Below are 12,499 nucleotides of genomic sequence, written 5' to 3'. Positions count from 1 at the left end.
GACCTTGTTTGGCCTTGGAGTTTGACTTGCATTTGAGAAACTTGAACCTTTGCTATATAAGCTACCATACGGGGATATTAGTGTTTTACAAATACATCTTGTTGTTTTCAATAAAGGATCTCTTTTTGCCTTAAGGGTTGCTACAGACCTCACTAAATAAATACAGCATATTTTAAAGATATTTTTTTTCAATGATGATACTTATTGTAATATTATATTGATGAATTTGTCCAAGTATCCGTCAATCGACAAATGGAGTTGTGATCGACTTTTCCTATAGTTATGTACATTTTCGAGCGCAGCAGTGTGAAACTGACCATAAAAAAGTCGATTTTTTTTCCTGTTATTCGGCTAATTTTTTCCGATTATCTAACATCTGTTTCAAATATCACAAAGTTTTAATTGATCCACCTTCAAGCGCCTCTCTACATCAACGACTTATACGAATGCTTAATTCATTTGTACTTCAGACGATAGGGCGGTAAGGATGTCTTCTTATAACTCCTACTGAAGGTATGAAAAAAAAATTGTCGACAGCTTCAAATAGGAAGTGCTTCTTCTACTTTGTCTTTAAAATCTGCTTTTCCTTCCAGTTTCCTGCTGCTTCTTTGGCATCACTACACTTACTCCATCAAGCCAAATCCCTGATTATTTTGGGTCTTCAACTTCATCTATTTTCGGACTTCACTTTACCAGGCGATTCCATTTAATCAAAATGAGTAAGGATAGCGATGTCGTAAAAACTATTGCCAAAGTATATGTTGGAGGTTTAGCTGAAAATGTTGAGAAACATCACCTAGAGGAAATTTTTGAAAGGTTTGGGCTCGTCAAAACCGTTTGGATTGCTCGAAATCCTCTATCAAGAGGTTATGCCTTTGTGACTTTTTTCGAACCTAAACATGCGGAAGAAGCGGTTAAAGGAGTGGATGGCACTTCCTTACTGGGGTCAAAGTTGAAAGTTCAACTGTCTAAAAATGAAATTGTAAAAATGGAGAGAGATCAAAAAGACAGAGAAAAAGACCCCAGGGATTTTCCAGAGCAAAGGAGACACCGACCGAGGGACAGAGGCAGGTACGAAGATCGAAAACGAGGCAGATCACGTGACAGGGATCGGTCTCCGATTGAGAGAAGGTATGATGACGACCAAGGGATTTCACCTACAACCTTTGACCCTGGGGTCATACAGGAATCCCTAATGCTCAGGGAAGCTGTTCTCAGATCAGGTCTCTCACCATATTCCTTTATCACCAACTCGCTTCTCCAAACTGCTGCTCTTCCGGGTCTTCCGTTAACTTGTGTCAAGTCGCCTGCTTTTGGAACATCTTTGAACTATCTCCCATATCCTCCCACGCTTACAGACTTGCATCAGCAAAGTGACATTAGTCCTCATATCACGGGTCAGCGTATCCTCTTGCCGACCGCAATCCCCCCTAATGGCCCGCCTACTGTACCGTACACCCATACAGTGCCGGGTTTGCATCCATCATTCATACAGTCTCCAACTGCACTTCCAACTCCACAGCATCAAAACGGAACCAAAAGGGTGACACCGGACGTGCCGTACACTGTTTTAGGAAACGAATCTTCGTCAGCCGGCGGATTTACATCAGGTGGAAATAAACCAACTTATCTTCAAGCGGATTCAGAATTACCCAAATAGTATATGAATGGGCCATTCTGAATACAGACTTTGCTTTTTGTATTAACTGAATTATACAAAGAGACGAGAATTCAATATTTAAAGTTATGCTGCATTAAAAAAACTAATTTAAAAGTATCTTCCTTAACGCCTAAATCAATAAATTACAGAACAATAATTGCTTTGTTGAAATTATTTATTTTTGTGCTTTGCGCTACCGAATACTTCTTCGACCCCATCGTCAGCTTGCCTTCAATTTCAACTTGACCAATTCAGTAATCGGATTAGATTTGAACAAAGTCGAAACAGCTTGATCTATTCAATCAATCGATTTAACATTTACCACTCCTAATGTCTTTCTGTGTTCAAAGGTTAGTTTTGGTGCATACATTGGCAAGGTGCAACAGCTTGACAAGCGCTAATGTCAAATACTTGCCCAAGATCTTACTGACTGTCAAATGACATGTTGTACTTTAACATTTTGTCGTGTATCATGTCTCTCTTTTAAGTCATGGAAACTGCAACATATACAAATCCATCTAAAATGGATACTATTCCCTGTGTTAAAATCTATTCCTAAATATAGATTCACTTCTGTAATATATTAATCTTTTTTACAATCGTTATGTTTTGAATTACTTTTACATTCATGAAAATCTTCAAACAAAGCATCACTAGAAACTGGCAAAGGCACTGGCAAGAATATTGATATTATCCAATATTTTCCAAAAACGTCCAAAAAATTCCTGAAGAATGATTTTCCCGTATGTCTGGCGATTCCTTTTCTAGATTCGTGTGTCGTCTGCCCAGATATCACGAGAAGCATGTTCCAGAACCAAAGCGAGGCTGCTATCATCCCCGCCGTCAGACACCCGGGGCCCACTCGATTGGGACCCTTCTAGAAGCAGAGGGGGATGTTGGAAGGGTTGGAATATGTATGTCTAAATCGAGTGTTCAGAAGGATATTGAATAGGATAGAACATTATCTGCAATGTTTTGAATTACTGCAGTATAGTTGTTTTTCAAGAATTTGAATCCTTTAATTTAAAAAGCATTAAATTTTAGTTCGAAAGGGAAACTTATAGAGATAATTAAGAGTGAATTTTTTTTATATAATAGTATTGGAAATTTTTTTTAATTATGTAAAGAAAGGGTAAAACATCAAGTGCCTTAGACAGAAGAATATTAAATTACTAGTACATGAATAAAAAAATTTAAAATAATTATGTAATTTATGTATATGGTCAAATCAGGGACCTATTTATGGCTCAAATCTCCACCCCAAATTACATGGTAAATCATTTAAAACTGTGTTCAATGGTTGATTTTACTGCAATTACATAGCAGAAAAATGCTTCTTAACAGAATTGCCCTTCATACATTATAAAAATACATTTTGCTACTGTAGTTTGCTTTAAGTTTGGTTTATTTACAATAATTAAAATCCCCAAAGTTTTCACCAACCCTTTGGACGCCATATTAGAATGCTATGATATTAAAATCCTTCTATCTTTGATGTGGAAGGCTGAGAAGGCCTTCTAAGTCTACCCTACCAAACCAATCGAGCAGACAGAATGGTAATTCTGGAATAAGAAGGGTCCCAATCGAGTGGGCCCCCGTACATCATGACCACCAGGAAAAAGTATTTCTCGTGCGGATAATTCTCCGTGAGAAAACCCCAAATAAGGTCATATATAATGGTAATGAATGTCTGTGGCCCATAAAATGTTGTATTGAACAATTTCTTGAGGTATAGAACAATTAAAAACATGCCGTAGAACGTTCCCACCATCATATAAAAACAATACATCACGAAGTACTTGTGATTGAAATGTCCTATACAAACAGTCATAAAGAAACAGTGGTGGTCTCGTTTTAGAATGCAGGTCTCACAAAGATAGCAGTGATGAGTACGGACGGGAACAGTCTCGTGACATACGCCACAGTCCTTGAATTCTTTAGTTTTTAGCACCTTTTTCTTCAATTCTTTGTTAAATCTGCGTATACTCGTATCCGTCCCAAGAACAAGGATACAGTTTCCCATAGCATTCATAAAGACGAAAGCTATCACTATTTTGTGGGTCCTAATAACGTCGGGTTTGTGTTTATAAAGGTTTGGTAAGATTTCGAACCATGATAAACCCGTCACTGTGAAGGTCATCAAAGTAAAGTACAGCAGACAGAGGATGCTCCCCAGAGCCATCAGGCGGGTCACGAACTTCACCCCCCTCCGACATCGGCAGAGAATCCGACATGCTTGGATCATCACTGGTTCCTGCAATTATAGCACACATAAACAAATATGGACCTGTTTTACAAATAGTCCTGTGCAACAAGTTAGATCGCATTTAAATGGTGACGATTTTATAGCCGCAGTTTAAACACAGTGCTAAATCGTCAGTATAAACCTAAATTAAATTCCTTACTTAAATCAATAGGTAAAGAAAATAGGGGTACTTTAAATGTACTATCATCAATCACACAGAATAATAGTCCAATGATAGCGAGAATGTCTTCTAAACAGTAACGATCAATAATGGGTCCCTGACTAGACGGGACATTCTTGTTTCTCCTAACGTTTTATAATTAAATATTGCGTGTCAAATAATTAGATTGACAAGAAAATATATAATTAAATTAATTCCAAAATCAGGCAAGCAGCAAGAAGTGGAGGGGGGGGGGTCCCAGACATAGCTTTGTACTATAGTAAATGTTCATTTGAGAGTCCGGTTGCCCCCCCCCCCCCCCCCCCCCCCACCCCACCACACACACACACACACACACACACACACTTCTGTTTCAGTACGTTTAAATTAAGGTTAATGTAGTATGTCTGGGTTAAAAGAAATGACATGGAAAGAAAGGTTGGCTTCTTCCCCTCTCCCTCTACGTAATAGAATTTTCGAGTTTGGACAATTTTCCTTTTTTGTGCATGTCAAGATTTTTGTCAGGTACAGTAAGTTGAAATTTTTTTTCTATGGCTGCCCCCCCCCCCTTTCAAAAATCGATCACTGAAAATAACCATGAGTGTATTTTTTTTTTTTTAATATTTCTTATCGTTTGTTAGGACTGACTTGTTTTTTTTATAACAACGTGGACTTCTTTCCCCGTAATTTTTACTCTGAAATTTTAAACTGCCGCCTGTGCTAATCACATTAGTACAGGGACGAACTTCCATACCCAAATCAGAAACAAAAGGAAGAATAAAGAGCTTTTTTATTCACTCGGACAGCAGAACCTATTCAAACCACAGGGGCTTGCCTTTCAGATTGTTCATAGTTCAAAATAAATTAATATAAATTTGAATCTACTTACACTTTAAAAGTTGTTATAACAAGCACCCCCCCCCCCCCCCTCCGACTCAAACGTCAATGCAGACGAATTTGAACAGAGACTAAACATGTGCCTGTTTACCTGATTAAAGTTTTTAGCCTACAATATCAAGATCAATTTTTATACACGTATACCCAATAAAATCCCTGATCGAATTCCTGAATTTTCATTGAAACATATATTCAGTCCTTTAAGTGGCGGATTTAGGGGGTGGAATTTGGCTAGCTGGTGCGCTAAATTCAGGGACCTACGTACTAATACCTATACTACTAGTGTATAAGTCCCTCCTAAAACGTATCAATTATTGAAGCTACAGAGTGCATTTAAATAAAAAGGTATAATTAAGAGGCTTTATATCTGTATTTTTGTCATAAACATAGGGGCCGGCTTAATTCTTTCTTCAACTTTTATCCTATAGAACTTAAAAAAATTATAGAAGTTAATAAATTTTTTAATCATTAATTATGACAAGGAGGCATATCTTCTTTTAATTCGTGCTGTCAATCTAGTTCTGTCTGTAATACGGTGGTTTTGCCATGGCCCTGGTCCCCAAGGAGCTATGCCCTCTTCACTTTAGAGAAGTGGACAGGCTTTCGTCTACATGGATGTAGATGCAGGATTTAGCCCAAGACCCACAGTCGCGGATGTAGGCTGACAGACACTGATGCCCACAGAGGGTCCATAATGTAGGTACCAACCCCTGCCTAATCAGTCTTCCTCATATCAAATTTTGGAATCGTTTCTGTTAATTAAATTCTTTCAGTCAAAGATAATTCATGTGTCGAAAAAAAAACTTTCTTTATACAATTCTAGGGGTTAAAAACAAAGAAAAAGTTAGAAATGATCCAGGACCCAACTAGATTGGAGTCGAAACGATATTCATAGATCGTATTTTCATTTTTTTTAAATAGACTGGCATTGTCTGTCTATCTCATACTATGATACTAGTCTCGTTCAACCAGACGCTCGGCTGTCTCTGGGTGGGTGGTCGGAGATTTACGTAGACAGCCGAGGGTCTGGTTGAACGAGACTACTATGATACTTAAAAAGTGTTAAAAGACAGGACAATATTGTGGGTACATTTTGAAAGAGCAGCTGATGGTAGTCAAGGTCAACGACATGTTTGTTATCTCCCAGTGCTTAAAGAACTTACGTGACCTAGACTACAGCTGATGATAGTAAACAATGCATTCATTTAATTATTCAATGAACACAGATTTGTCTCATAAATGACTTGAAAGAGAGAGATGTGGGTATTCGGATATGGATCTCTTATTTGGAAAGTTGATTTTCCAATTCACAGACAAGTTGTGGGGTATATAAAAGGCTACCATCGTAAATTCTGGCAAGGGAGCACGGATCATAGAGGAGTGCCAGGGAAGGTCTCTATTGTTTTATAACGGAAACATGCCTTGTATTTTTTAAATTATTTTTTCAAGCCTTTAAATGTCATTAAGTATATAAAACAGTCTTTAAAAGCAACCTTGCCGAAAATAAAACAATGCGATAAAATACTGACAAAAAATTCTACAAACTTCCTCATTGCGTTATTGAATGAATAGTCAGCTGTTTTACATTTACAAGAGTTATTTCCCTTTGTCCATGTGTATGAGATCAACCGGTTTATTCCCACTTAGGCAAAATTCTGAAATTCTTATTCCCACATAGCCAAAATTGTTATTTTCATACCTGAGTGGTCACCTGTGTATAGTCTGTTTTAGATTGATTACCTGTAATTTACCTGTAATTTTCACCTGAGATGTATATATTTACCTATATACTTATATTATATATAGGTATTAACAAAAAAATAATGAAATAAAATAAATAAGTAAATATTAAATAAATTATACATATATTAAATAAATTATATAATTATTTATTTATATACATAAATAAAATAAATAAATAAAATAAATAAATAATTAAAATAAATAAAACAGTAAAAAAAAAAATAATAAATGTCAAATAAAAAAAAGTGAAAAAGTTTTTACAGAAAAAATAAATTTCTGATAATTATCAAACCAGAGATAAATAAACAAAATGCAAATATATTGCATTTCATTTCCGGAAATATGCATAGCATTTCCGACATTTTTTCTTTTCATTTCCGACATTTTTTGTTTTCATTTCCGACATAATTTTCTTATCATTTCCGGAATTTACCTGTGCGGCAATTCAATGTTTTCTAAGAAAAGGAATTTTAAAAGTATTTATACCAAAATATTAATAAAAAACATCTATACATATATGCATACATGTAGCACTAAGTCTAGGTGAAAGTGTTCAATGAGCATGAAACTTTTTCATCACATTTAATGTGCACTAAATTAATTGTCAGTGACAGCACCACACTTATGTCCAAGTCACTGACATATTTACTGACATATATACAAAATTGGATTTTAATGATTTATCTATTATTTAATCCTTTAAATTTTTCACAAGTAAAGTTATCAAATCTATTAATATAGGTACTACATATATTTTTAAAAAATATCGGAAATGAAAACAAAAAAATGTCGGAAATGAAAGCTAAAAAATGTCGAAAATGAAAAGTTGATAATTACCGAAAATTCTGGAAATGAAATACAGCCTATAAAATAAACAAGAGTGCCCTGTGATGCTTTTCCTATGTTGGTATCTATTAAAAAAATTCTATTTGATAATTGATGTAATTAATGAATCCAGAAAGGACATAATTGTTATTAATCCCGTTTGAAATCCTAGGATTAAAGCAATTATTGTTCATTAAAAAAATAAAACATGCTTCTTTATGTATTAATTTAGCTGAATCAATAAAAAATCAATGAACTTTTCAAAAAAAAAAATTTTAAAAAACACACAAAAAAACCTTGTAATTTCAAATTAGAATTTAAAAAAAAAATGAAAAAAAAAACATATAATTAAATAATAGAAAAGACAATTTAATATTTTACATCACTTTAAAATATTACCTAGAAACAAATGATAAATGAAGAATTTAAAACAATTCATAGCACTGGTCATTCTAAAACAGACTATAGGACACCTGTAATTAATTTCTTTTGTCCTCTCCCTGCCCTTACCTGTACACCATTCCCACTTAGCCAAAACTAGTCACCTGTATCAATTTCAGAATTTTGGCTAAGTGGGAAGACACCGATCAACCAACGTTCGGGCACTAGTGCATGGCAAATGGGGCAATGTCTTGTAAATGAAATCTTTTATTTTATCTGTATTATTTATATACATATACATGTTCACTATGTTTATTATGTTCCCCATACTATGACAATACTGGTACATCAAATTTGTCTGAGAGCATTTGAAGGTTGAAAATAATTTAATATTTACAGGTAATTAAGTATTAGTTACATAGCATATATGAGTGTTAAGCCAACAAAATATTTTTTTTAATAATGTGGACTATTTCCATTACTTTATTACATTAATTGCATTCAGTTCTATCTTTTCTCATTATACCTGCTGTAGGATAGTAATTTTTAAATGTCATTAAGATATTTGTTCCCTAACAATAATTTTTGTTTCTTTTTGAACATTACAGCCAGGTCGTGTAGTAACCTTAGTTAAATCGACAGATCCAGAGGTAAGTTATTAATTCTAATTACGGTACATGTCACAACATTACAGGCCCCTGGACCCAAGTTAAAGATGTTCAAAACTTTTTTAATCTCAATATCATTATACTAACATCACATTCTGCTTTTAACAGAATTCAAATGTATAGATGCTATTAAAACAGACAAAAAAGAAAAAACAGGTTAACTGGGTACAACTACTTATACGTATTTTTGTTAACTTCTGCCAGGAACAAGTATGGGGAGTGGCATATCAAATTGCACCAGAGAATGCCGAGTCTGTGAGAGCTCATCTAGACCACAGGGAAAAGGGAGGCTATTCCTGTGTGACAGAGTTATTTCACCCTGATGAAGATACAGTGGAGCCATTCCAAGTGACAATATACATGGCCACCGAGACCAATACTAATTACCTTGGCCCAGCACCTGTCAAAGACATAGCCAATCAAATCGTGAATTCTGTGGGACCCAGTGGCAAGAATACAGAGTACCTCTTGAATCTTGCCGAGGCTGTTCGCAAAATTTCTCCCCACGTTCAAGACCCTCATCTATTTGAATTGGAAGCCGAAGTTTTAAAACTTTGTGAAGATTTTTTGATTTGATGATATAAGCTCTTGTGTGTTTCAGAGGATGAAATCTCACATTTGTTTTGAATAGATCTCATTGTATGATGTTAAGGTGAAACACATGTTATGATTACATGTATAAAGAATTTTTAAAAATATTGATTTTGAAATATCATTTATTCTATTTTTCTTTAATCAGATGACACAGAGCATCCTATTTGAAAAGTTTTGTAAAAAAACTATTACATGATTACTAAAAAAAAAATAAGTGCCTTCACTTGTTTGAAACATATTACCTGTTACTGTATATTGCACAATTAAGGGGTAAGAAATTTACAAATACAAAATATAATTTACTATAGTTTAAGGACGGAAATGCACAGGGATTAAAACATATATAATAAAGCAGGGGGTAAAAAATTCTATAAATTCATAAAATACAAAAAATTACATGCATCTCTCACATTAAATATCTTTTTTCATCCACGATATTGCACTAGGATCCCATCTAACTATATCTGGTCTTTCTTTCTGGGTGACCCCTGTGGGTGGGGGAGGAGGGGGTGGTGGGGGTGGGGCTGCAGAGGGGGGCACTACAGGTGACCCTGAAGTAGGAATGGAGGTATTCTCAGAACTTTTGCCACTTTCTCTCTCAGCTGATGAGTTGTCTGGTAGAAACTTTTGCAACTAAAATTAAAGACACAGAATTTTAATCATAAACAATCATTTTAAGCAATTTTTTCTGTTCTGAAAAATCTGCAATGAAGTTAACAAAATTTTATACATTTTTAAAAAAATATGTTTAGAACAATAAAAATAGGTTAAAATAATTCAAATTTGCTACTGGATTTTTTAATTGAGTGCATGAACATATATAAATGTTTAGTGATGATGTACACGTTAACTTCATTAAGTAGAAAAACAAAGCTTGTACCGTATTAAAAATTTAATTATCAATAAAGGTACATAGCTTTATACACTGACAATGATAAAGTTTGACTTATACATTATTACAGCATATTTAATATGTAGTATACAATTAATTTCTTATGATGTACATCAACACCTAATGAATCCAAAGTATAACATAATGTCATAACATTTAGGTGAAACTATAAAAGAAAAAAAATTAGCTTAACACTTACAAAACCCTCTGGTAAAATATCTGTATTTACACCAAAGCTGACTATAGGGTCACAGAAGGCGTATCCTAAATGTTTGTAGAAGTTCTGCTTGTCATGGGTACTCAGATATATTGTTTTGATTCCTTTGCTGCAATAAAAATCGGTGAAACATGACAGACTAAATCACACCCTTATTTATAATATTTCATGCTCCGCAGAATAACATTCATGTCCTTTCCTTACCTCTTTGCAAATTGTTCCGTTTCAAGCATAATTTTCCTTCCATATCCTTTGCCCCGTAGACTTTTCTTTACAACAACTGCAAATAAATATTTGTGTAAACTTACTTTACAAAACTTGATGTAAAGAGCTATTCTGAAAATATGGCACTTAATGAATAGCTCCAACTTTTAGTCACTGAATGGCTACATTAAACATGTTAATATACTTCCATTTAAAAGTACATGTCATTAAATGATGCATACTGTAAGAAAGAGTTCTCTTCTATTTGTGAAAAATGCCTCTTTTATAGAAGAAAAATTCCAAGAAGTTATACCTGATTCCACTAAACATGAGTTGGCTTTCCCCTGAACTTTTGATAATCTGCTGTGAGCTACAACAGTTTTCACTCCACCAATGTCCCTTACAATAATTAAACAGGTGGGGAAACTATCGCATGATTTCTGTAGGGAATGTAACCTGTTAAAAAAGAACAAAAAAATTAAAACATTTTTACTTCCTGACTGTGAACAGCATATTTTTAGCTCTACTGGTCACAGAACAGAAGAGCTTATGTGATGGTACCCTGGTAATGTGTCCATGGTCGTCCCTCTGTCTAGTTTCTGTCTGTCCATCTGTCTGTAAACAATTTTTTTCATCAAAATACTACTCCTCTTACAGTTTTGGTCTGATTTCGATATAACTTGGCATGAAGGTTTTTTTTTTTAACAATAATTGGATCTGTAGCTCTCTGGTTTATTTGTGCGAACTTCTTTCACCGGTGAGACGTACAAATCAATGATGCCCAGTGCCTAGGGATCGACACTAGCAGTTGTTCGATTGCCAGGGACAAGCAAATTCTCACTTCGGGCAAGTGAAACTGTCGATGACGTTGTCTGATTCGGCAGGTAGATATTTCTGATAGAAACACTTTTTTAATCTTACATAAGTTTATAAACAACACAATAAATTGAACACATTTTTGCATTCGGAATCCCTTTTTAGCATTTCTGGACCATACCTTTATTCAGAAATCGGGTTTGTTATTAAAAAATGCAATGTTTACAAAAATACACTCTCCATCTGCCAACTTACGTTACAGTCTAATGAATTATTATGAAATAGATATTACAGAATAGTTTAAATATATTTACTTACTTACGGAAAATAAAGAACAACAGTTATTCTCGGTGCACGGTGTATCTTGATTCAAAACATGGCAACTGTTTTCCCTTTAGCGTAACCTCAATTTTTAAGGGAAAAATATTAATTTTGGGGAAAAAAAGTCGTAAGAAAATAATATTCCTGCAGGGGTAAGTACTCTGTGTGTTTTCAGGATGGTAAATGACAGGAAAGTGGTTTACATATATTTACAAATGTAGCATCACCATCATATCAACATTTTTTGTGGAAGTTAACTTCAAAATAGAAATATATTTGTCACTCTTTAATATTTTCGACAACAAATTAAAATGCAGTAACTGGTATTTTATTCTTTAAAAATTTGGGGCAACCAATTTTTACATTCGGACAAGTCAAAATGTTCACTTGCCCGAAGGACAAGAGAATATAAAGTTAATGTCTATCCCTTGTGCCAAGTTTGATTGAAAATATTCCGGTGGTTCTGGAGAAGGTGAACTTTACAATGACAACATACAATTTTTTTTTCAGATTAATTCACTTAAGAATTTGGCTCAGGTGATCTGAAGGTTAGGCTAGTTACAAATAAGAACTTTCTCAGTTCCTGAAACATTATTGAACAACAGTAGAACGATGTGATTATTTTGTCACTTTTCTCAATTTCTAGAATAATCTACTTTTCAGGTTTTATTATTTTACTGGCACTGCATTAATTTACCTTGCGTTTGTACTTCTTTTCCATTCTTCATTTAGAATATCAGCACATTCGTTAAAGTACTCTTTATTTTCATGCAAAACGAGCAACTTTTCCATTTCTCAATGTCAATTATTCGAACATTTTAATTCAATACTAAAAACGCTCTGTTTGAAGCGTTTATACAATCAAGATTTGAATTG

At 34.3% G+C, this 12,499-nt stretch overlaps 3 protein-coding genes across 3 annotated transcripts; 2 read left to right on the top strand and 1 right to left on the bottom strand.

Annotated features, from left to right (window-relative positions):
• Positions 1 to 418: 418 nt before the first annotated feature.
• On the top strand, positions 419 to 1,976 carry LOC134241333 (uncharacterized). Its single transcript, XM_062723401.1, has 2 exons — positions 419 to 513; positions 594 to 1,976. The coding sequence occupies exon 2, from the start codon at positions 716 to 718 to the stop codon at positions 1,658 to 1,660; it is 945 nt and encodes a 314-aa protein (XP_062579385.1). The 5' UTR covers positions 419 to 513; positions 594 to 715; the 3' UTR covers positions 1,661 to 1,976.
• Positions 1,977 to 3,778: 1,802 nt separating this feature from the next.
• Positions 3,779 to 12,444, bottom strand: LOC134241334 (N-alpha-acetyltransferase 80-like). Its single transcript, XM_062723402.1, has 6 exons — positions 12,321 to 12,444; positions 10,800 to 10,942; positions 10,487 to 10,562; positions 10,265 to 10,391; positions 9,584 to 9,806; positions 3,779 to 3,914 (listed from the first exon to the last, which is right to left on the bottom strand). Exons 1-5 carry the CDS (start codon positions 12,413 to 12,415, stop codon positions 9,585 to 9,587), a joined length of 663 nt encoding a protein of 220 aa, XP_062579386.1. The 5' UTR covers positions 12,416 to 12,444; the 3' UTR covers positions 3,779 to 3,914; position 9,584.
• Positions 6,112 to 9,294, top strand: LOC134241335 (putative glutathione-specific gamma-glutamylcyclotransferase 2). Its single transcript, XM_062723403.1, has 3 exons — positions 6,112 to 6,354; positions 8,520 to 8,561; positions 8,784 to 9,294. The coding sequence occupies exons 1-3, from the start codon at positions 6,220 to 6,222 to the stop codon at positions 9,153 to 9,155; spliced, it is 549 nt and encodes a 182-aa protein (XP_062579387.1). The 5' UTR covers positions 6,112 to 6,219; the 3' UTR covers positions 9,156 to 9,294.
• Positions 12,445 to 12,499: the final 55 nt, after the last annotated feature.

The sequence above is a fragment of the Saccostrea cucullata genome, unplaced genomic scaffold (genome assembly GCF_032062105.1).
Source record: "Saccostrea cucullata isolate Sc308-1 unplaced genomic scaffold, CSIRO_AGI_Scuc_v1 ctg206, whole genome shotgun sequence".
Taxonomy (NCBI): Eukaryota; Metazoa; Mollusca; class Bivalvia; order Ostreida; family Ostreidae; genus Saccostrea; species Saccostrea cuccullata.
Note: the sequence above shows the minus strand (reverse complement) of the source record. Positions and strands in the feature narration are given on the sequence as shown.

Coding starts and splice junctions, on each gene's coding strand:
- LOC134241334 (XM_062723402.1), bottom strand. CDS start 12,415: ATGGAAAAGTTGCTCGTTTTGCATGAAAATAAAGAGTACTTTAACGAA. Junction 10,563..10,799: donor CTCATGTTTAGTGGAATCAG/GTATAACTTCTT, acceptor ATTTATTTGCAG/TTGTTGTAAAGAAAAGTCTA. Junction 10,392..10,486: donor ACGGAACAATTTGCAAAGAG/GTAAGGAAAGGA, acceptor TTTTTATTGCAG/CAAAGGAATCAAAACAATAT.
- LOC134241333 (XM_062723401.1), top strand. CDS start 716: ATGAGTAAGGATAGCGATGTCGTAAAAACTATTGCCAAAGTATATGTT.
- LOC134241335 (XM_062723403.1), top strand. CDS start 6,220: ATGTGGGTATTCGGATATGGATCTCTTATTTGGAAAGTTGATTTTCCA. Junction 6,355..8,519: donor ATAGAGGAGTGCCAGGGAAG/GTCTCTATTGTT, acceptor TGAACATTACAG/CCAGGTCGTGTAGTAACCTT. Junction 8,562..8,783: donor TTAAATCGACAGATCCAGAG/GTAAGTTATTAA, acceptor AACTTCTGCCAG/GAACAAGTATGGGGAGTGGC.